The 26,123-nt window shown below is 37.6% G+C and overlaps 1 protein-coding gene across 1 annotated transcript in view; it reads right to left on the bottom strand.

Annotated features, from left to right (window-relative positions):
- Positions 1–26,123, bottom strand: part of MOXD1 (monooxygenase DBH like 1) — a 62,794-nt gene that overhangs the window by 21,573 nt on the left and 15,098 nt on the right. Inside the window, exons 5-6 of the mRNA XM_023750100.1 lie at positions 1,260–1,439; positions 632–734 (exon numbers count right to left, since the gene is read on the bottom strand). Of these exons, the coding sequence (XP_023605868.1) occupies positions 632–734; positions 1,260–1,439 (283 nt within the window). The remainder of the gene's footprint in view (positions 1–631; positions 735–1,259; positions 1,440–26,123) is intronic.

Below are 26,123 nucleotides of genomic sequence, written 5' to 3'. Positions count from 1 at the left end.
GTGTCTGTTTTTCACAAACATTATATAATTAAGCACAGACCCAGCACATAGTTAGTGTTCAGTATTTGCTGAATAATTGCATGAATCAATGTAAAATGAAAACTTTATTATCTTTCAATTTTTGGTTTTGGAATATTACATAAGTGAATTCAGAAATCAAATGTAAATAATTACTGCTCTTCATTTTAATATCCTATCACACAGTATTTCTGTATACTTACTTTTTGCGTATATTTATGGGTTCCTATCACATAAAAAATACTATTTTCAAGTGTGATGAATGGTAGTTTTACATATGTACGGATAGAAAATGTTTCATAAGCATCCTGTATTTGGAGCTAATTTACATGACAAAGGGGGGAAGTCTATTCTTCTACTTCCTGGTAAGTAGTATGAAAATGGTTTTTTAAGATTAGTGACCACAGGCCCATCTGCCTTGTTCATCACTAGTAATGACTATTGTCCCAGTTTAATTATTATTAGTACCCCCATTTACTCTAAAAAGTACCCTAATTTGAATCACAACATATAAGTTAATTCTTTCTAACAATGGATGCTATTTTATTTCAACTCTAAGAAGTTACAAAACTTTGTAAAAATCATAGGTAGAATATATAAAAAATAAACTCACCTTCCTCATATGTCGGATTGTCATAATGAACTTCCAGGAGCACATAATGAGGATCTAACGGAGTGCCGAGGGACAACCCAACATGAGGTGGATAGGAAAAAGCCTAAATTAGGAAAATTTCATGAGAAAGTGCCCTGTGAAAGTCCCTGAAAGTTTTACTCTTCTCAAAAATCAACTATTCTCAAAGAGATTTCAACATACTGAAACTCCAACAATCTATCGTTGATAAAATAAAATGGCTTAAGAAAAAAGTTACTTTCCTTGGAAAGGAAAATAAGCCACCCTCATATCAAAAATAGTGTATAGAACTCTAGCCAGTTTTGCTCAGGGGATAGAGCATCAGCTTGCAGACTGAAGGGTCCCGGGTTTGATTCTGGTCAGGGGCACATGCCTGGGGTTGCGGGCTCGATCCCCAGTAGGGAGTGTGCAGGAGACAGTCGATCAATGATTCTCTCTCATTATTGATGTTTCTATCTCTCTCCCCCTCTCCCTTCCTCTCTGAAATCAATAAAAATATATATTTTAAAAAATAATAGTGTATAAAGCTTTACTTATAAGTACATATTGGAATCATAGCGGAAAAAATGATCACTTAAGTGTGTTACATCTCAGTAATCATTAGCCCCACCTCTCCACCAATGGCCCAGGCAAAAATCACGGTCTCGCAGGTGTGGAAGGCGTCAGGCATGTTAGGGTGGTAGCACTCATGGCCGTAGTCCAGAACACTGTCGTTCAAGTTGCTGTTGCACTGATAGAGCAGGATGTGATGGACCAGACTCTCATGGCCTCTCTGTATCACTGGCTCAACCTACACACGCACAAAGCAGAGGGAGGATGGGATGAATTAAATCTGTAATACTACCAACAGTAAAAAGTATATACCATTTGCAACAGCATGGATGGAACTGGAGAGCATTACGCTAAGTGAAATAAGACAGTCAGAGAAAGATAAATATCACATGATCTCACTCATTTATGGAATTTAATGAACAACATAAACTGATGAACAAAAACAGATCCAGAGACAGAGAAGCATCGATCAGACTGTCAAACCTCAGAGGGAAGGTAGGGGAGGGTGGGGATAAGGGGGAGAGATCAATCAAAGGACTTGCATGCATGCATATAAGCCCAACCAATGGACACAGACAACAGGGGGGTGAGGGCATGAATGGGGGGGTAGGGGGGGCAATGGGGGGAAAAGGACACATATGTAATACCTTAATCAATAAAGAAAAAAATAATAGTAAAATAAAATAATAAAAAAGTATATGGAAACTCTTTGTACTTTCTGTGTAATTTTCTGTAAACCTAAGCTCTAAGAAATAAAGTCTATTAATTAAAACAAAAAATAAATAAATAAATAAATCTGCCTACCACATCACAAAAGCATCAAACTAGCATAAATGATTATCAGTTTTCAAGAAATGGTTTTCTCCAAGCATGTAAAGGTTATATGGCTCAGGTATAATTTGTTGTGAAGATGATAATGACAATGATGATGATGATGATGATGATGACAACCATGGCAACAGCACAGAGGAGATAAGCGTTTATCCAAGAATCATAGGACTTGACTAATCTGCTGTTTCTTTAACTCACCTTGGTTTCCCTTGCCATTCTGCATAATAGATGTTTCAAAACTTGCTTTCCCTCTTCTAGGCCATACTTTTTCCTGGCTCTTCTTTAGCCTCCCTCTCTCCCACCTTAAAATGTTATCTTCACTAATCCCTACTGGAGGTGATAGATGATATCTCATTCATCTATTTATCTATCTTTCTGATGCTGAGCATAGAGCTGGACACAAAGTAAAGCTCAATAATGGATATTTTTATTTTAGGATTTAGAAACAAATTCTATTTTCTCTAATAGTAAAATTAGAATGTGGGAGGGAGGAAAAAGAAAACATTGTAGTGATGTGCTCCTGTGACACCTCTCAAATTAGAAGAGGGGAGGTAGAAACCAGTGAAAATAGAATAAGCAGTGAAGCTAGGCCTCAGGGTGAAAGCACGGTCCATGAGAGCATGCTCCTTCCATCCTCCCTTCTGTGAGTTCCCTTCATAACACTCTCCTACTTCAGTCCAGGAGCTCAGAGAGAGCTAAGCATATCCTCACATCACAAAGAGCCTTATATCCAGAGCAAGTGCGTGAACCCTGTACTTAGCCTAGCTGCATCATTGGTGTTCCAATCGGTCACATGGTTCTTTAAACCTTCTGTTTATCTGACACAGAATCCCTGATGTGCTCCTAAATTTCCAAAAGGCTCGCTGTGTTAGGGCTCATCCACATTCATGCTTTTAGCCTCCACTACTCAAATGCAGGTAATGCATTTTGAAACTCTAGCTTGTTCTCTGCTTCAGACATGCATGCAAAGATGACGTGTGTTCAGCTATTTTCTCCTAAGGCTTCCTACAGAGTTTTCTACAGAGTTTGACCATTTTTTAAAAATAGTAAAATCCAAGCAGCAGAAGAGGGAAATGGTACATAGTAGGTAGAGATCTGAATAGGCAGTCAGGGACTTGAGTTTTTAAATCCAACTTTATTTTGTGTTGCAAGTGAGTTATGCCTTACTTACCATATGCACACCTTTCACATCACATACAGAGAAATGGCATTGGCATGGCTTTGTCTGCACTTGTCTTTAAAACACTGTGTGCCCTGAAGGCAGAAACATTTTTTTTTGCTTGGAAATGACAGTTATGATTCAAGCATGGTTGCATAATACACAATGATTACACAAAAGGGTAACCCAGAATGTCTATTGGATTTTAGTTTCCACATGTAGTTTAAGCTTTCTTGTGAGACTTGGTTTATTTGGGCACCTCAGTACTCCAAGGGGGACAGGGCCCTGCTAATATGTACACAGTAAGATATTTAGGCACATGGGAGCTTTTTGCTAAGTGTCTTATAAGTTCAGGAAGAACCTGTAGGTTGTACTGAGTTCTACAAGGTAGGTCCTGGAAAGGAGTTGTTAGGACAAAATAGTTGGCTGTTGCCAAGGCAGCCACAGAAACTAGTAGTCTTCATCGAGGCATAGCAAGAGTGAGCTAAGAGTGCATGCAGAAATGTGAGGCTGGGTGGTGCCTGACATTAAGATGCTTAAAAAATGGGCGAGGAACCTAAATAGGCACTTCTCCAAAGAGGACATACAGATTGCCAATAGGCATGTGAAAAGATACTCAATGTTACTAATCATAAGAGAAATGCATATTTAAAGCACAATGAGATATCACCTCACACCTGTCAGAATGGCAACCATCAATAAATCAACCAACAACAAGTACTGGCGCGAATGTGGAGAAAAGGGAAACCTTGTGCACTGCTGGTGGGAATGCAGATTGGTGCAGTCACTGTGGAAAGCAGTACAGAGTTACCTCAAAAAATAAAAATGGAACCTCCTTATGACCCAACGATTCTACTACTGGGAATTTATCCTAAGAAACTTGAACACTAATTCAAATTAATATATGCATCCCTATGTTCATTGCAGTGTTATTTACAATAACCAAGATTTGGAAGCAGCCCAAGCTCCCATCAGCAGATGAGTGGATAAAAAAAAGCTATGGTACATTTGCACAATGGAATACTACTTGGCCATAAAAAGGACATCTTACCCTTTGCAACGGCATGGGTGGACCTGGAGAGCATTATGCAAAGTGAAATAAGCCAGTGAGAGAAAGACAAGTACCATATGATTTCGCTCATATGTGGAATCTAAAGAACAAAATGAACTAACAAGACAAACAGTGACAGACTCATAGAGGACAGGCTGACAGCTATTGGGGGGTGGTGGGGGGCAAGCGGAGGGAAAGAGAGAGAGAGAGAGAGAGAGAGAGAGAGAGAGAGAGAGAGAGAGAGAGAGAGAGAAAATTCATGAACATGAATAACAGTGTGGTGCTTTCCAGGGAGAAAGGGGGGCGGAGGATGTTATAGGGGGGATAAATGGTAATGTATGGAGACTTGACTTGGGGTGTTTAACACACAATACAGTGTACAGATGATGTGTTGTAAAATTGTGCACCTGAAACCTGTATAATTTTGTTAACCAATATCCCCCCAAGTAAATTCAATAAAAAGAAAAGAAAAAAGATGCCTCAAATAAACTTCTTCTTCTTCTTCTTTTTTTTTTTTAGAGAAAGGCTTCTCTTATTCATGAAAGATGGAGAAAACATAGATGAAATGTTCCATAAACACCAATAAAGAGAAAAAAAGTATTCTGTCCCTATTATGTTACAACTGGTTTCATCTCTTTTCTCTCATTACTCTGAATAACAGCTTGAATTTCACTGGACAATCATAATAGAATGCTTGAAAATTAACATACCATAGCTGCAAAATTAATACTTTTTCATCTCAGCCCCAGGTAAAAAACTGCAAAAATACAAAGCAAACCTTACATGTAATGACAGTGCAAGATAAGAGCTTCAACACCCTTTATAAGATTGTGCTAATTCTTTTAACTCTAAAGAACTGCATAGAAGAGTAAATAAATTAAATTACATTTATATAAGAAACTATCTTAAGTGTTATTTAAACTTGCATAAATAGAGTTCAAAGGTGTAAGACAAACTATTTAATTTTGCTTTATATAAACGCAAAAATGGTAAATATATTTGGGAGAAAAAGAAGCTTTCACTAAGTACCAACATAATGGACTAAATCAACCAGATTGCATATAAAAGAGTTTCTTTCAAAAGTTCCATTAAAAGTAAAGGCAGAAGTAACCTTAATTAAATAAGAAACATACAGTCCACAGAGCTTCCTTCCAGGCTTACAGTCTGGGGATGCCAGTGGATCACTCCCAGTCCCCAAATGATGGCTGCTAGTTACCTTCTGCTTCCTCAACCAGTTCCACAAACATCGGAAGCAGTCCTGGCCCTGGGGTGATATTCTTCTTCAGCTCAAGTAATGTTGGAGGAAGGAGAGGGTGGCACACAAGTGCTCCCCAACACATCCTACTCGTTGGCTGCATGCAAGTGTTAAACACTATTCTTTCTTATCTACTCAGTACCTGTCCGTGGGAAACAGACTTTTCCTTTTGCATCACTGTGGTGTTTGAAACAATGGCGCAGCTGTGCATTTCTGTATTAAAAATATTTCTGAGAAAAATAAGGCTGCAATGAACCCGTGCTATAAGGAGCAGCACTTCAAAAGGGTGCCCTATTTTGCTCACTTTGCAGATGTCACATTATTATCACAATCAAGTGCGAATGCCAAGGGCTGCTTCTGTTCAAAAAATACGAAACTTACAGAAATTGTCAAAAAAGGTATGGCAACATAAAGTATATAAATATAGATAAACTGGTCTTTCTGGGGCTGAAATGCACATTTCAATTTTGTTTTAGGCTGCCTCTAGGATTGTAGAAGAAATACCAATGAATAGAAAGCAGTGCATGAAGTGGGTGGTAATGACACAAACACCTGATGACGTATTAAAGCATGTTACTCATCACTGTGTCCTTGAGCACATAAGTGGGATTTACAGACCCACCTTCGTATGCAATAGATGCCAGGCGAGGATGGCTTGGTGGCTGGAGGTTAGCTGTTAACCTCGGTGCATAGTAAAGGAACAGCCCAGGAACCAAAACAGATGAAAGAGAAGGAGAGAAAAGAAGAGCTGCTAAGAATAGCCACGACCAAGGTGGAAATTAACATTGACCATAAAACTGAACCTGGAAAGTGAAAAGCTCCACTTTGTATACTGTTCCCTGTGACCCGTGCTCTTCTCTTACCCTCTTTATCCAGGTCAAATGTGTCTAGCACACTCCCTGCGGCACAAACCCTGCTTAATGACTGTTTATTGAATAGAAGTGAGTAAATACTCCTCTTTCTCTGAAGCCTTCATCAATAAGCCAAGTCATCAAATTCAAATCAATTCATTTCTTGATTGTCTCAATTCCTTAGACCGACCCTGGGTTGCACTTCAGCAACCCCACTGTCACTGTCCCACCCGGGGCTATACTCCTTCTGAAATTCTATTTCCATCCCGCTTCCCTGCTCTTTTAGTTCTTTCACCCCTTCCAGTCACTCAATCTCCCACTTTTTCCTAGGAGACAACTTGAACTACTTACTCACCAGGTCCTCACAATTGACCCAGGTACTCACAACGGTGAATCAACCCTGTAATCTGCTCCTTCTGAAGGGGTACTGAAGATACTTTCACAACCATGCATATAAGGCCTCAAAACTCCTGATTCGCACTTGAGGCCTCCATACATGTCTTTCTTTCTTTTGCTCTGCATTCTGTTCCTTGGGCATAACCTGTTTGGTGCAGGGTATAATTTCCAGGGAATGGGAGAACTTTGTTCCCATTGCAAGCCTTTAAAAATCTGTACATACTTCCTAATCAGCTCTCAGTAAATGACTCAATTATTTTGGTGAGAGAGGAAGGAATGTCTATCTACTCTAGCTACATGAGGCTAGTTGGGTTCACAGGCCAATGCTCTAACCACTGAGAAAAACCAGCCAGTGCCAAATATGTACATTTTATGCCTAGGTCATAATTGTCCCTCCATTTGTTTGTGACATGAACTTATCACAAATATCCATGCTCCCCTTTAAATGATTGAGATTAAGTAGGTTTCATTATCTATAGCTAAGTACATGTGTACTAGTATTTTGCTTTTGTCTTTATTTTGTGGAGCAAAAAAGAGGGGAAAATCCCTTTCTTGACTTGTTTAAATACAATAAGCTCAGCGTGAGAAAAACAAGAGGTTATTAGAGGACTTACAAACAATTTCCCTATACTTATTTTTCCAGGTCTACCCATTTAAGATGTTGCTTGTTGAAACATGAGTGGAACATAGCTCTCCGCAAACAACTTGCAATTCAATAACTTAAAATTAAAACAAAAGGAGAGAAGCTATGGGTGGACTCTGTAATGAGCTGGAAATTTTGTAAATTCCCATCACTTTTATTCCTGTCTGTTCTTGTTCCTGGCATCAGGCTTTACACAGTCACCTGAGGCACAGGTTGCTATCCAAGTAAGAGCCAGTAAACCATTTCCCACAGAGGTTATCCAAAGAGCAGCTGGCTTATTATACATTTATAGATGCAGAAAATTAAACACATGTAAGTTAAGAAACTTGCCCAAGTGTCAGAGGCCAGATCCTGACCGCTGGTGGCACTGGCTCAGGGGTCAGTGCTCCTAACCACACACTGACACAGGCGTATCTTACTGACAGGATCGTAGGTGGGGCAGTGCCAGTGCTCCACCAAGATCACTTCAGTGTACCCATCACCATAAATGAATGAATGAATGAATGAATGAGATTTATTCATTCATTCATTTATGGGTGCCTTATTTCTAATCACTTGCACCTATGACTCTCCTCAGAGGCCTGGTCTTAGGCTCACCTCGCAGAGAGCAAGAAGTACTAGAAAATGTATATTCCTCTGGGGAAGAGGAAAGGTAAGGGAGTATGAATGTCCAGTGATCCTGTGTCAGAGGAGGCAAATTCTAAACATATTTTATGTTCTCCCTGTGTGCTATGGACTGAATATTTGTGTCCACCCCCAAAAAATGTATATTGAAATTCTAACCCTCAAGGTGATGGTATCAGAAGATGAAGCCAGTGGTAGGGTATGAAGGCAGATCCCTCATAAGCAGGGTTAGTATCCTTACAAAAGAGAGTCCAGAGAGCTTCCTCGCCCCTTCTACCAGGTGAAGACCCGGTGAGAGGACAGCCATCGATGAAGAAGCAGTCCTCACTTGACACCAAATCTGCAGGTGACTTGATCTTGGACCCCACTCTCCAGAACTCTGAGAAATCCATTTTTGTTGTTTATAAGCCACCAAGTCTGTCCTACTTCAGTTTTAGCAGCCTGAACAGACTAAGACAATGAGAGTAGTTTGAAGCCGAAACTACCATGCCATCACACCCTTGCTCTACATTCTTCCCTTCCCTGCCCTTTCCCTCCCCACAAGTGTTTTCTCCTGGCACTTCCTCAATCAATCATTTGTACATAAATCCTTGTCTCTGGACTGTATCTGGGAACCCAACCTGAGACAAGTAACTTCATGAAAAAGCATTCTTAAATCACATTTTCTTGGGTTTCAATCTTGCTCCATTTCATTCTTTCACTCACTCACTCACTTACTCATTTATGCATTTACATATTCTCAACAAATATATCTGCAAATATTATTATTACAAGTTGGATTCTGGATTTATTAATACATTTTTGTAATACTGTGTGCATATAGATAACAAACATGTCTATACACGTAATCCATTCACAAGTTCCAGTGTTTAAAAATCTAAGTTTAAGGTGTGAATGTTACATTGAAACAAAGAATATTGCCATGATCAAATGTTTTATTGCCAAGCATGAAATATAGTATATTTATGTGTGCCATGTCAATTTATTTCAGATTTGATTTTCAAATTTGTATGTATAAGACTGAGGTGTATTTTCTCTAGAGATCTTTTCCTGAAATATGACCCTTTCTCCAAAAGAAATTTAGCTACATTGACACTTCTTATGTGTGTGTACAATTCTAAATATAAACTCTCCTTATCATTTTGATCTGAAAATCTTCTCTCTCAGTAAATGTCATTCATTCATGCACTCAACTAACAAACAAAAAACAAAACAAATAGTAACACCTATATATCTACCTACAATGTGTTCTTTGTTAGGTGCCAAGGGAGGAAACAAAAATGCATCCACCATGAACCTGACAGTCATACAGTTCATATTCCAGAGCTGTAGAAAAGCTCAAGCCAGAGAATGGTACTTTCTGATCGCCTTTCAGCATCAATTCCCCCAGAAAGTCTTCCTACCAGGATCCTGAATTTCTTAGTCATACCATTCGACTAAGAATGATTCCTCCTTCTCTTGATCGGCCTAAACCCATCTATGTGAGTCCATCTTGACATGAACTTAAATTGGTCCAATCACAGAACTTTTATGTGGTGCTTCACAGGAGAGCTGTCCTCTCCTGGCCCCTGGATGTGAGAGTTGGGGCTGCCATTTCTCTACCATGAGAGAAGACAAATTAAGGGTGAAGAAAACACAATGTTAAGGGCAAAGCTGAAAATGAAGTTGCAGCTCTTGAAACATGTAAACCTCTGGACCAGGGGTCCTCAAACTACGGCCCGCGGGCCACATGCAAATACAAATATTGTATTTGTTCCCGTTTTGTACTTCAAAATAAGATATGTGCAGTATGCATAGGAATTTGTTCATAGTTTTTTTTTTAAACTATAGTCCGGCCCTCCAACGGTCTGAGGGACAGTGAACTGGCCCCCTGTTTAAAAAGTTTGAGGACCCCTGCTCTGGACAAATGGATTTGTTTGAAATAAACCCAAACAACACTCAGGTGAAATAAAAATGGGTTTGGTGCTGATAGTAATTACCAACAATTATGTTCTTCAGTCACCTTTTGTTTCTTTCCTCTCTTTAGACAAATAATGAAAACTGAGATAAGTACCCAAATATGGATTAAGTTAGAAGCTTTGTTATTTCAGACTTCTGAAGATAATATAAAAAAGAGTTCCCAATAAATAGCTAAGTTCTATAATGTGTTTGAAAGCTGAATTTTGTTCTTGAGAACACAGACTATTTAAAACATGCCAAAGTAATATGACTCATTCTGTTTCATATTTTTCATCTTCAAAATGTCCTCAGGTTAGTCTCCACTCATAGCAATCAACTAGTCCACACCTTCTATTCATTCCACCTGAATCATACTAAGAGCCACCTGCCAATCTTCTTGGGTGTTTAGATGCTCCATTTGGACAATGCTTCTGGACAATACTCTGTATTCCAAACAGACAACTTCCCCAAATCAGCACTTTTACCTTGTTAATCTGACTGGTAATATTCAATGGCTTCACACCACCCATCCTGTAGTTGATCAAGTTCACACTTTTTTTCTGAGACTCGGGGCCCCCTGCCACTGGCTGTGCGTAACCTACACAGTCCCATATGCATGAATTCTCAGTCACGGGAATCCCTTCCCTTTATACACCATGTTCAGTCTGACCTCCATGATTTCTGTCACACTGTTTCTCCACCCAATAATCCTCTTATTCAACTTTGCTTATTAAAATCCTACTCATTCCTGAAAGCCCAGGTTTTGTTTTCACTGGATGCTCTCTCTGATTATTTTGGCTCACATTGGCCGTGCTTCTCTGAACTTCTTTCAGGAGGCAGTGCTATGTGGTAGCTTAAAACCAAAGACTTGGTTTGGAATCCAACCTCTGGTGCTCACAAGCTGTGTGACCTGAGGCAAATCGCTTAACCTTACTGAAACTCCATTGTTCTTTAAAATTCATAAGATGGAAATACAAATCAACTCAATCTATTATAAAAAAATAAAGGAGAAAATGTGTCCAGCATATAATAATTTATAGTAAGCAGTTGAAAACTATACTCAGTTCTATACAAGTTAGCACATATATATTTTTCTATTGAATGCAGTTATTTCATATGTGAATTTTTTTCTCCTTAATTGGAGTAGCAACTCATTGTTTCACCACTTGCTGACAACTCATTATCTAAAGCAGACTTTTTCAAAGCCTTTATTATTTGTGTGTTATAATTAGGAATATATATAATATCAAGACTAGATCTTGCTTGTTATTCTGTTACATGCTATTGCTTACATCTTTATAGGTGCAAGCTGCTTTTAAGTAAAAATTTGAATTATTTTTGCCCAGCCTCAGTGACTCAGTGGTTGAACATTGACCTAAGAACCAGGAGGTCAGCCGAAACCGGTTTGGCTCAGTGGATAGAGCATCGGCCTGTGGACTGAAAGGTCCCAGATTCGATTCCGGTCAAGGGCATGTGCCTAGGTTGCGGGCACATCCCCAGTAGGAGATGTGCAAGAGGCAGCTGATCGATGTTTCTCTCTCATTGATGTTTCTAACTGTCTATCTCTCTCCCTTCCTCTCTGTAAAAAATCAATAAAATATATTTAAAAAAAAAAAAAAAGAACCAGGAGGTCAAAGTTCGATTTCTGGTCAGGGCATATGCCCGGTTTGCGGGCTCAATCAGTAGACAACCAATCAATGATTCTCTCTCAACATTGATGTTTCTCTCTCCCTCCCTCCCTCTCCTTTCCTCTCTGAAATCAATAAAAATATATTTTAAAAACTTCAATTCTTTTTAAGGTTAACCTGCATGTCAAAATCTGGTAACTCGTGGCATTAGAAGTACATACAGTTCAAAAGCATATAAAGTAGGCATGACTTTGCTGTTTCATACTGCAGAGAAATGGTTCAGAAAACTTCCCCAATAGTTTTATTGGTCACATGCTCTTTAATGCAACAACACCTACCTCAAAAGTGTGAGTATATCTGGATTTCTGCCAGTCCTATGCAAGGTACAGAGACTGCATGGACCAACATGTTTTATGGAGAATGAAAATTGCAGAAATGGGAAACATCTTACAGGATTATCATTCCACATCTCAGAATAACAGGCAAAACAGACTGTGCAGTAAAATGTATGCACACTTCAATTCCATTTTATGTGACCCATTCTCCTATCCGGGAGAAGTGACATAAAAATTAATAGAGAAAAGAATTAGAAGCAACACTCTGCTGAGCTAAGAAAAGTAAACACTAAATTACCAAAACAGTGGAGAAAATATTTGCAACATTTATGTCAAACAAAGGGCTAATATCCTTAATACAAAAAAACCATCAGTGAAAATGGACAAAGTACATGAACAAAAAGTTCATAGCAAAGAGATTACAGAGAAAAAGACGTTAAAAGTCATTCATAACCAAATAAATGAAAAATGAAAAGGACATGCATTTTCCACCTATCAGATTGACAATATTTTAAAAGTTTGTTAATAGGCAATGTTGGAGATTGTTACGGACTGAATGTTATATCCCCCAAATTAATATATTGAAGCCCCAACCATCTACAAGCCAAGAGAAGAGACCTCAAAATAAAACCTATCTTACTGGCACCTTGAGCTGGGACTTCCCAGCCTCCAAAACATGAGAAATAAATTTCTGTTGTTTAAAGCCACCTAGTCTTTGGAATATTGTTACGGCAGCCTAAGCAAACTAATATAGAGAGAAAGTATGTATTGGCATAAAACTTGAAATTAACGGGTGCTGATTAAATTATGTTTACATTCAGATAATGGACTACCACACAATCATAAAAGAATAAGATAGATCTATACATAATGAAGTACACCATTTCCCAAGAGATACTGCTAAGTAAAAGGAAGTATCAAAATATATAGTGTAATCCCATTAGGGTCTAAAAACCTAACAAGAAATAACCAGACAAAGACATAAAGGTACATGATTGCATATATATAGAAAATTTCAGAAAAAAAATATGTTTATGGGAAGTGAAATGTGAGTGCTAGAAGTTAGAGATATTTGCTTTTCACTTTGTGGCTTTCTATATATGAATTTTTTACAGTGAACAAATATTAATTTTAGAATATATTTTTAAATTCTGGTTTCATCACTTACTAGTTGACTGGCCCCTGACAAGTTAATTAAACATGAATCTCTGTTTCCTACCTCACAATGTGATCATGAGAATTACATGAGATATTGGAAAACCCCACACAGTGCATGGTATATACAAAGTATTCATCATATATAGTTTTTGTATTTCCCATCTATAATGATGTTACATGTGTATTGTATTTATGCTATGCTATCATACTTAATTTTATAGTACAGTCTCCAAAAACCTTTGAAATGTTTTATTTCTTCATATAGTGTAACATGATCTCTTTTCTTTCATAATATCTTAAATTAAAATTTGTTATTTAGAGCAATAATTGACCAAGATGGATTTGGGACTAGGTTTCCAGAACAACATGTTGTTACTCTGAACACTCAATGATATCCTTTGAGTTTTTAGGCCCTTAGAATAATTTTAAACGTTTTCTTCCCCAAACTGCTCTCAAGACTTCACAGCCAATGGCAGATGTCACCCCTGAGCAGGCACAGCTCCTGCTGGGAGGGTCCCAGCAATGACACCGAGACCTTTCCTTGGTTCTGCATCAAACATTTTCTATCTCTCTGGATTGTTTTTTGCTTTTTTGGTCTCCTTTGAAGTTACAGTCTGCTTTTGTTGTTGTTTTGTATGGGGTTCTTCTTTTTTTTATGGTTTAAAGGCCTAATAATTCCATCTATGAAAGGACAGAAACTCAATTACTAACAGATGATCCTCATAATAAAACTCCTCAGCCCCAAATTAGAGGAAAGAAAAAAAATAGTTTTTAATTTAGCCCAATATCACTTACATATAAAAATAGCCAATTTAATCTTGCATATTTTAAAACTAACTTTACAAAACTTATTTTCACATCCTGAAACTTCTGGTGCCTGTGTTTATATATAATTTATCATAATAATTTTGGCAGTTTAAAATAAAGCATATTATTTTAGCATTTATTCATCATAATTTAAGGACTGTATTTCCTGATGAAATTTAATAAATGGGCCATCTTCTTTGTCTTCTGAGAGAAGGAAAATAATCATTCTCTAAGCCACAACATAGCATTGCTTTAGAACTGGTAATAAATCCAGGTCTTCAAATCATAATTTACTTCACTGAATTTTGTATCCTTCTATGAAGTGTCTACAAGTAGCACAGCAAAACTGTTCTGTTCAGCCCTTAAATTAGACACTTAATCCACAGTGCCACAAGTTCAAAGTTCATTTGTTCTAGGGATAAGATAGATGTTTTCGAACATTGTTTACAACTCACCATCATTGACTTGAGTCTAGATTTGAATCATTCATTCGACAAACCTTCAGTAGGCAGCACTGTTAGGAACTGTGCCCAGGGCTGAAGACCCATGGCTGAGTGGGGCACAAGCATCAGGGGGCTCAAGTTTTATGGTCAGGTAGAAGATGAGTCCTATGGAAAATGTATGGGTGCTATGGTATCAATAATAGCTACCATTTGTATTTATATGTACCACGCCCGTTACACATGCTATCACATTTCATTTCATCTTTATACACTCCTAAGGCAGGTATCACTGCCTTCTTTTCACAGACAAGAAAATTGAGACACAGTTAAGTACACTGCGCATACTCACACAGCTGCTGAGTAGCAGACTTGAATTTGCACCTAAGGCTAACTGGCTTCAGTCCCGTTCTCTGGGGAACTGTGCTTGCCTCCCTTTCTTATCTGTACCGGCCACAGTGGGAGTGTAAAGATGGGAGGTATGATTAAAACAGGATTGGAATAAGGCTCAAAATAACTTGGCACTTTAATGTTATAGTGTTTTTATGGGAATTTTGCCCTCTGGTTGGAAAAGGAATGATAAAGAAATGAGAAAAACTATGCTTGATCTCACAGAATTTGTGACTAACCATCACTCCAATTAAGAAATACTGTCATTTAGTGCTGCCCTCGTGGCTCAGTGGTTGAGTGTCGACCTATGGTTCAATTCCCAGTCAGGGCACATGCCCGGGCTCAATCCCCAGTGTGGGACATGCAGTAGGCAGCTGATCAATGATTCTCTCTCATCATTGATGTTTCTAACTCCTTCTCCCTCTCCCTTCCTCTCTGAAATCAATAAAAATATATTTTTAAAAATTTATACATATAAAAAATAGTCTTTTATACTTCAGGAATATTAAACAAATAAATGAATACCAGTGGATGACTTCTGTAATTCTATCTCCTCTCTTTTTATCTGTGTATGTAAACATGAGGCCTCCATAAAAGAAGTCCTCATTTGTAAGGCAATTCCATGAAAAAGTGCAAACAACAAACTGAACTCTGTCTGAGGCTATGACTGAGTTAAACCGTGGTCTTCTGTGGGTGAATCGCATTATAGGTAGATAACCCCATTCAAGGAAGTCTTTGCTTAGCTTCATAAACAGGTGCACACCTAATTCTCTTGCTGACTTCCAGCTATTTGAATAAGTAAGTCTTCTCTAGATGTGGGTTTCTGGAGAACAAAGCAAATGACTTATTAAGCTTTGGGGTTATTTGTTTGCCTTTGATTTAATTTGAAAAGTTCATAGCCAGAGAAAATAACATAACACCATATATCAACTACACAGAATTAATTAACATCTTGTCATTTTTACTCTGTTCTTCAACTTTGCCCCCACTAACCCAGCACTCTGTTCCCACTAGGTACTCGATGGTGACCAGAATCGCCAAACTCCTACATGGAGGTGGGTCTCAAGGACAAACTCAGGGGTCATTAGTCTGAATAGGTTTAATCTGTTATTGTTTTTTCCTAAATATGTCAGCCATCACCTTCAAATTAAACTGAAAATGACTTTTATGATTAATATTTTTTATCAGAGTTTAAATATTCTCAGGTCTGCAGTCATAGAACTCACACTAATAATGGATTTACTTATGAAGGAAACATAAAAAACATGGGTGATTTATTTCAGATTTTTCTCCATCAGATAAAAGCTACACTCAATCTAAACTTCCTAATTTACAACCTTCATAGGTATTCAAAGAGAAATTTGTGGTTTACGAAATGTGGCCAATCTCTTTTCTTGGCAGTTGAAAGAAGAAACCTACAAATGATCTGATAAATGAGTTATAAAATGGTTCCAAAAGAGACCTCATCATCTTCTCTACCCCATAAACCATTACTTCCTTTAGATTTTTATTAAAGTTCTAATCCCTAAAATCAAATGTTTTGCCAAGTGTTTGAACTTCTACCTCCAGAACAACCCTGTGTGCATTCTCTCCTTACTTCCAAGGCCACTGTTCTAGTTGAGACTGCCTTTTCCTCTCCTATACACTGTCCTAATACGTCCTGGATAACGTCTTGGCTCTAATTTTCTGTACCCTTAACTCTACAATGAATCATGCCATTCCTCCCACAAAACCCAATAGTTCCACTTTGCCTCAAGAGAAACTTGCTTCTTGGCCTACTATCCATGCTCTCAGCAATCCTGTCACAAGAACCTCCCCCGCCGCCCCCCACACACACACCAAATTACCAAGAGTATCTGTTCTCTATGCCTTTGGTCATGGCATTCCAGGCTTCTCGGGTATGAATGTGGCAAAATGGAACTGTATCTATCAGAACTTGAGCTCTCACCAGAAGGATAGCTAGATGTTCTGAATGCCCCTTCCTTGGAAAACACCTGGATTCTCAAAACTTAAAACAAATATGCCTTGAAATGTATTGATCAGTTGAGTAAGAAAGTAAGGAAAATTTCCCGAACTAAAAATAAAAAGAATTTAAAATTGAAATCAAAGTGATAAACAAAAACAGAAACGAAGGCTCCTGTGAGAATGTGTATCTACTGGTCACAAGGATAGGTTAATCCAATGATGGGGGTGGGGGAGACTTAACTTGACACACACCCCTTCTCCCTGCACCCTTCATTTACACATAGAACCTGGGCCCTCCAAGTTGATACAACTCCAGTGAAGTGGTGGACTAAAAAAACAAAAAAACTCAACTGCTAGTAAAGGTAGCCATTGAAAAAAATCTGTCTGTCTCCTTCAGTTCTCAGTTACTGGTGGACTGAATATTTATGCTCCCCCCCAAATCCATATGCTGAAGACCTAGCTTCCAATGTGATTTAAAAATGGAGAGAAAAAAATAAAGATGGGGCCTTTGAGAGGCAATTAAGATTAGATGAGGTCATAAGGGTGGGGCCCTCATGATGGGATTTATGCCTTAATAAGAAACCAGACAGCTTGCTCTCCTACCCCCGCCCTCCACTCTCACACAAAGAGGTCATATAGGCACACAGTGAAATGGCACCCACCTATAAGCCAAGAAGTGGCCTCAGAATGAAACCTATCTGGCCAGCACCTTAATCTTGGTTCCAACATAGGTTAATCTGAAAATAATTATGCTGCATGAAACCAGCCAGACAATACAAAGTATATATAATATGATTTCATTTTTTAAATAAAATTCTGTCTAGCCTACAGAACAGTAAGATATATTTTCTGTTGTTTACCAGTCTATGGTATTTTGTTAAGGTAACCAAGCTGACTAAGAGCTGGGTAGAAAAAAATAATAACAAAATTCTCCCTGGAGATGTGTAAACATAGGTCCACCCTATGTGACAGTAGGATTTGAATTTATAGGCCCGAATGGTTAGGGAAATTCAAACCAAGAAAATAAAGAATACCTCATGGGTTACCTCCCCTGGCTTTTGGCAAAAGCACATACAAATATAATACTTCCTGGAAGAAGTGTCCTCAGTCCAGTACCTTGTGATTCCCATAAATTAGGTTAATTTGGTAAAATTTATCAAGCACTTGGGGAAACAGGAGACTATCTACAACATATTTAAATTCCCAAGGACTTGAGTTATTGAAATTATCAAACATAAAATAGACAATAACTACATATATATTTATATATATATCATAAATGTTCTTTTCTTTAAATGTTTTTTTAAAAAGGATTTGGAAAGATAAGCAAGAAATATGAAGACTGACAGCATATTTGAAAAAAACAGAATATAATTTCTAGAAATAGAAAATAATTGGAATTTAAAACTCTATGATTTGAATATCATACTAAAAGCCATTTAAGGAAGAATTAGTGAATATGATAGTAGCATTCTGACCTCAAAGTTCTCCAAGACAATACAACTAGCAGAATGGCTAAAATTTTAGAAGACTGACTATTCCAAGTGTTGAGGAGAACAAAAGCACCTGGAACAACCCTACATTATTGCCAGGAATTTAAAATGGTGCAACTACTTTGGAAAACAGTTTGGCAGTTTTTAAAAATGTTAAAAACATTGAATACCCTATGATCCAGCAGTTCCATTCCTAGGTATACACCCAAGAGAAAAGAAAGCATACAGTCATAGAAAGACTTGTGCACAAATGTTCACAGCAGCTTTATTATAATAGCTCCAAAGTAAAAACTACGTAAGTATCCACCAAGTGAATGGATAAACAGATTGTGCTATATCCATATAATGGAATTTAATTCAACAATAAAAGAATAAACTATTAAAACATATGAGAGCATGCTGTTACATTGTTTTGAATAAACCTCAAGATAATTATACTGAGTAAAAGGAAGCAGACTAGACAAAGTACATTATGATTCTATTATATAAAATTATACAAAACTAATCTATAGTGACAGAAAGCAGATATATGGTTGTGTGGGAATAGAGGGAGGGAAGGAATGAGAGAGATTACAGAGCCATGGTGATATTTGGGGGACATGCTTACATTTTTAGTGTGATGATAATTTCAGAAGTGAACACATAGATCAGAACTTATCAATTATACATTTAAATATGTACAATTTTTAATCCATATACGTTAATAAAACTGTTAAAAAATAACACCGTATAATAACATTATGCTCCCTTTAGAATGGCTAAAATATAAAGTACTGGTAATATCAAGGACACAGGGCAACTCAAACTGTTGGAAAACTGTATTGTTTCTGGGCTCAGCCTGTTTCTTGGGCCAATCCATATAGTTTCTATCCTCTCATTTGGAACCTTGCTACCACCATTTGAATGAGCTCAATCTAGGCTTCTGGAAAATGAGATACAGGAGAGCCCACTATATAGGAGAGCCCACTTCCCAGAGAGGCCTTCTAGACCAGCTTACAAAGGGCTGACTCCCAACCATGACAGAGCTCAGCCATCAGTAAAGAACTGCCTACACAACCCAGGCTGATTATAGACCTACTAGAGCAGTGGTTCTCAACCTCCTGGCCCTTTAAATACAGTTCCTCATGTTGTGACCCAACCATAAAATTATTTTCGTTGCTACTTCATAACTGTAATGTTGCTACTGTTATGAATCGTAATATAAATATTTGATATGCAGGATGGTCTTAGGCGACCCCTGTGAAAGGGCCGTTCGACCACCAAAGGGGTCGCGACCCACAGGTTGAGAACAGCTGTACTAGAGGCTAGAGGCCCGGTGTACAAAATTCGTGCACAGGAGGGTGGGGGTCCCTCAGCCTGGCATGCACCCTCTTGAAATCCGGGACCCCTTGGGGATGTCCAACTGCCGGCAGTCGGACATCCCTCTCACAATCCGGGACGCTGGCCCCTAACTGCTCGCCTGCCTGCCTGATCGCCCCTAACCACTCACCTGCCTGCCTGATCGCCCTTAACTGCCTCTGCCTGCCGATCACTCCTAACCACTCTGCCTGCCTCCCTGATTGCCCCTAACCACTTGCTGGGGGGCTGCCGGCCAAGGTGAGGAGCCGTGGTCATTCTGGTCTCTGATCATTCTGGTCCTTCCACCATTTCAGTCGCTGGGCTTTTATTATATAGGATTTTATTATATAGGATAAGTAAAGCAATAAACATAAGCCCCTGGCCAATCTGTAAACTATAATACATGTTCATTTACTTAAAGCCTTTAAATTTGGGGTGGTTTGGTAAATAGCAATAACTCACTGATATAAATGAATAAAAAATTATGGTATAATCACTATACAAAGATGAAAATGCACACACTATTTTCTACCCACAACAGCATGGGTGACTCACATATCATGTTGAGCAAAAGATGCAACACACCGAAGAGTACTACTGTCTGATTCTCTCTACATAAAGTTCACAACTGGCAAAATTAATAAAAGGATTTTTAAAAAAGGAATTGGTAAAGGATTGCACAGTAAATTCTCCAAAGAGGAAATATAAATGAAAAGAGCCCCAGTCTCACTAGCAGTCTGCAAAAACCAAGCCAAAACTATCTTAAATATTTATTTCACCCATCAGTAGGCAATAAGTTGAAAAGACTGAAATATTCAGTATTTGAGAGGGAATGAGGAAATATGTACACAGTTGCTAGAGTGTGAATTTTAGAAAGTAATCTGATGAATATATTAAAATTTGGAATGTATATAACCTTTACTCAATGCATTTAGGAATCTATCCTACAGAAATGAAACCACTAATACATTAGAGCATACTTACAAGAATATTTACTGTTTACAGCAGCAAAAAAATAAAATCACCAATATGTGTATCAGTGTGGATGGCTGCAAAAATTGTGCTTTTTTAAATACATAATAAGGGAATTATGTAAATATTAAAATAAATGTGTTATTATGTTTTGACCTATAATGATAGGAGTGGTAATTTCAAAAAGCAAATTTCAAAGTAATATATGTAGTGATCTTTTGTTTTTAAAAAAGAAGGGAGATTTACTCAATAAAATCCTATATAGTTTTATAAATGTTTTCTTGAGCATAAAGTTATAAAAGATTACAAATTCATCTGTTGACATTGATTACCTCAGGAAAGTAAAATTTGGAGGAAGGAGGATGCCATAATTTATTTTTTACACTTTTCACTTTTTTCTTGTAGCAAATACCTATTACATTGAAAATTAAAGAAAAACACATGTTACCAAGTACTTCTAAAAAATTCCCAGCATTTTCAATAAAATAAAAATAAGAATATCAATCACTTGATTAAACACAGTTTTCAAACCTTATGTCAAATCAGCACAGGTAGACACACACATCACACATCATACAAAATAGACCAAAGAAAAGGAGAAAAAAAATAAGTGTTCTCTTGAGAAACAGTGTACAGAACAAATTCCTTAATCTCTCAAATGATGAGACAAATTAAACTGCTGTGATCTCTTTTCAAGATAAGTGAAAGCCAGGCCAGGAGCCCATCATATCACATATGACTTTCATATGATTATTAATTCAAGCTGAAGAAGAAATGAATTATTCCATAAAATATTTTTTAGCACTTGGAATAAATATACTTGGAAATTATGTGACCAAACCAACAATCTGTTGGAAAATTTAATTTGCTATATGAGTGGAAAAAATTACTCAGAGTACTGACATTTCCTGTTTATCATAAAAAAGAAACTTAGGTCTCTAACTTTATAAATTTAATTCAATTGTGTCTCTTATGACATCTTGCCTTACATAACAAATAAGACGCATTTGGCAGGCCAGCTTAAAAGAACTAAGCTTTATCTTAAAGGTCAATATAGAATTAAAAAGCTAAGGTAGTGAAAATAGTTAAAGTTATAAAGGAACTATTGTGGCATATAAAAATCCAGTTGGATATAAACAAATATATTTCAATGTTTACCTCTTTTTAATGTCTCAAAAAATCAATGAAATCAAAGTGAGTTTCACAACTGCTTTAAGTTACTAGATAATTACAAACACTCTAAAAATTCTTTCATTGTAGATTATTAGAAGATGACAGAGTCGAAAGGGATATAAAGTTTGTGTAAGTTATTTGCCTTGATATTGTTTTACATTTCATATGTTGAAAGAGAGGTACACACAGGTAATAGCAATTTGGAATTTATACCCTAAACTTAAATCCCAGTTTCAATTAATTAACTGGATAAAAAGGGCAGTTTTTTCAATAGCCCTCATTTTCTGTAGCAATGGAATCAAATTGACAAAAGCAAACAGAAGGTTTAGAGTATGAGTAAAAACAAAAAAGTTACTATTGAATGATAATATTTCACATCTATCTTGCCTCGGGTGCATTATAACCATTTCAAATAATTTTCACAGTAATCTTATGAATGAAATTGATAGTATATCAATTTTGCCAATAAGAAAATAGAGAATCCAAGTTCTACAGAGTATTTAAGTTACTCAAGGTCACATACGTGGTAAATGACAGAGCCAGGATTTACTAGTAAAACCAGCTCCAAGTGACCAGAAAGACAGGGCTCTCCAAACTTAGGCCCATGGAAGTTAAGTAAATTGTGCAAGTCCCCACTGCTCGCTAAGTAAATGATGCTTTATAATACTAAATCCTCTGTGACGTTAGGAAAGACGGTTATTTTCTGAGCCTCCGTTTCCTCATCTGGGAAATGGCATTAGCAGTGAATAAAGCACTTACATAATGAGCAATCAGCAAATATTTGCTTTCTAAAATTCAAATATTTAAAGTACTTTCAGAGTAATTTCTTTATTTCCATTTTATGTGGATATATGCTGATACCAAGATCACAACAATCAATACTATGACCTGTTATTGAATGTGCCCATTGTTATGATGAAAACCCTGTGTTCAGTTTTCACCCAAAAGAACTGATTTTGCCTTGCAGTCAAAATTAGCTATTATGGAGAAGATGCCCAATTTCATTAATAAAGATGGTTTTAGAAAACCTATGGAATTGTTTTGTAATTACAAAAAGCATACATCTTTGGAGGGTGGTTTTAAAACAGCATTTTTTTTCAAATCTTGGGCCATAAATAAATAAATGATATCTTGAAATAGATCTTTATTAGGCCCATGATTCAATAAACCAAAAAGCTAAAAGATACAAACCTCTTCTATAAAGAATCCCACATGCATTACATATATTTAAACTATTAAGAAAACATGACTGACATTGACAATGGGAATGGGCAAACTCAACAGTCCAATCACTGGACTGTTGACGCCTTTATTGCCACAAGGAGTCTGAGGCCATCTCTCTCTTCAGAGGAACTGCTTGCAGCTTTTCTTTAAAGAACTAAATGGGCCAAAACCGGTTTGGCTCAGTGGATGGAGCGTTGGCCTGCGGACTGAGGGGTCCCGGGTTCGATTCCGGTCGGGGGCATGTGCCTGGGTTGCGGGCACATCCCCGGTGGGGGATGTGCGGGAGGCAGCTGATCGATGTTTCTCTCTCATCGATGTTTCTAACTCTCTATCTCTCTCCCTTCCTCTCTGTAAAAAATCAATAAAATATATTTAAAAAAAAAATAAAGAACTAAATGGTTACATGCATATGTGTGCAATTAAGAGGTAGCCTGGATTTCTATTTCGGAGAGTATGACGCAACTTGCCAGAGTATTAACGTGAAGGAAAACTGGTAAATTCATGTCGAGGGATAAAGCTACACAATGGTATCATTCAAGATGAAATCAGTGACCCATTTAGGTACTAAACGCCACAGTCTGCAGTCCCTTTCAATATTTCACACTAGGGGCTTTGGTATGGATAAGGCATTCTCCCATCAAAAAATGCAGTTGCCCTGACAACAAGTCACTGCAGGGATTCTGCATTCTCATCTGACATAACTAGACTGTGGATTTAAAGTTCAGCCGGCAGCTGCTGGCTGGCTCTAGCACAAGCAGATGCTGCTCGTAGCATCAAGTATTCTTTGCCACATGTGCGACCATGTGGAGCTTCCGCACACACCAATGTGTAACACTTCCGAACTTTAACAAGGAAGCCAGATTCCTGTTTTTCCATGTTTTCTGTGTACCTAAAAGTCATATCTGGAGGTTAAGCCAGCAAACATGCGCATTCGTGTTTATTTTTAAAATATACAACATTCCTCAGGGAAAAGTATACAAAGGAACTATCAACATTGGGCAAGCGACCTAACCTCCCTGGGCCTCAGCGTCCTTGTCTGCAAAGTGAGGATAAGACCACCTGCTTCCTGCGGGTTTTATAAAGATTGACGCTGCACAAAACATACAGGGCTCTCATAAACGTTGTCTTCTCATCTGATTTTACTTTTGCACTTAAGTGCATAAACAGAGAGGTGGCCTCCTAGCCATCCTCACCACACACCTCAGATCCATCCAGTGGTACTTTCCCCAAATTATTTTTCCCATATGGCATGGGACTGCCCTCCACGGTTCTCTCCTTTCTTTTTGCCTCTACTATGTACTTTCATGCCAATGTCTGCTCTCTAGCTTTAGGGTTTCTCTATTACTCAGTGTACCTCTTCTCCCCATCTAGACTGAAAGGTCCTCGGGGGGAGGGGGAAGCCTATGTCTTCTATTGCCTCATATATGACAGAAGACATAGCACCGAGCACTGTCCATAGCAGGCACTCACTAGACACTCACTGTTCATTCTTCCTTGTAATTTAGAAGTAGTGTGAAGGGGCATTTCCAGCAGCTTTAGCTATATAGTGTATGAAGTGCACATCTGACTTACTGAAACATACCACCAAGCAAGCGCTTTTCCTATATTCTCAGGATTTCCTCACACTAAGCTAAAGGCTGAGAGGCTATGGGTAGCATTTCTATTCTGATTAACAGTTATTTACATGGTTTTGCCTTCACTTAATATTTAAAATTCCACATTCAGAGAAATTCAGTGAGACTTCAGTGATGAAAAGATCTCTTTATTGGCAATGGAATGCATTTAAAGTGAGCAAGGTGGCCTTCAGTATACAATTTCTAAAATAGGTCCATTACATTATAAGCATTAACGTATAGAGTTAACTTTGATGTATATATTTCACTAGAACACAAATCTTTTTCCTTTCATAAAAGAAAGTATCCCTTATATCTGAATTAGTTCATGGTGAAATTTTATAATGAAAGTCAGCTGCAACTCCAGGAAACAGCTGGTGTTTTGCCTCTTCACTTCCACAAAGAAATATGCAATGCATCAAGGAATAAACTGTCTCAAAACCATAAGTTGCTTAAACTTCTTCATGTGCAGACAACTAAAGTACATCTTATGGTCGATGTTCAATGTGTGTTCAATTTTACAATATTTTTTGAATAAAAAACAATGTATTACTCAAAAAAATGTATATTCATGCTACTAAAAATATAAAGGGTGTTTTGCTAGATGCTATAAAATAAAACTTAAATACAGTATCCTGGGAAATTACAGTAAATATAAAACAATGATTCTCAACCAGGGAGTTTGTAATAAAATCACTTGGGGAACTTTTCCAAAAGACAGCAACAACCAACACCAATGGAAGGGCTTTGACCCCACACCTAAAGATTCTTTTCAGGTGAGTATGATGTGCACCCTAGGTTAAGAATCAAGATAAATAGCCTGGCTGGCATGGCTCAGTGGTTAAGCATTAGCCTATGAACCAAAAGGTCTCTGTTCGATTCCCGGTTAGGGCACATTCCAGGGTTGCACTCGATCCCCAGTAGGGGGCGTGCAGGAGTCAGCTGATCAATTATTCTCTCTTATCATTGATGTTTCTATTACTCTCTCCCTCCCTACCTGAAATCAATAGAAATGTATTTTTAAAAAAGAATCAAGAAAAATACAATGACTCAAAAAAACAAGACTCAACCATAACATTTTTGACATGTGAGTGTAATATTTTTCTTCATAAAATAGATATCCAAGGTGTCCCCCAAAAAATATATTCACACTTAACAGCTGATAGCTCAATTGATGTTCAGATTTAACCCATTGGCCACTCTGAGATGCCAACACTCCTAGTTCCCTTTCCAACAACATGGTTCTTGTTTTTATGGTACTTTCTCAGGAATTTTGCCAAAAATTAACTTCCAAGTGAAAATGCTAGTATTTCTTTTCAAAATTCCCTTTTTATAGACCCTTATGGTGAAGGGGAACAAAATAGGTCATTACTATTATTTTTACTTAACTCCAAAGAGGATTATAATTCACTTTAAACAGAAGGCTATGGATTGTTTCCAATGACGTGTCCAATACAAGATGTGTCCTTAGCAGGCTACCTTCTTGCCACTGAAATTACTTCCAAATCCTTTCTCCCTCATGTTATTTTGTAGCCATATGTATAATTTTTTTGCCTAATCATCCTAATTCTAATTTTATTTAACTGACTTTCTAAATCACAAATGAAACAGTATGTATGATCCCTTGTTAGCAAGCAT

This window comes from Myotis lucifugus, unplaced genomic scaffold (genome assembly GCF_000147115.1).
Source record: "Myotis lucifugus unplaced genomic scaffold, Myoluc2.0 scaffold_11, whole genome shotgun sequence".
In the NCBI taxonomy this organism is placed as follows: Eukaryota; Metazoa; Chordata; class Mammalia; order Chiroptera; family Vespertilionidae; genus Myotis; species Myotis lucifugus.
Note: the sequence above shows the minus strand (reverse complement) of the source record. Positions and strands in the feature narration are given on the sequence as shown.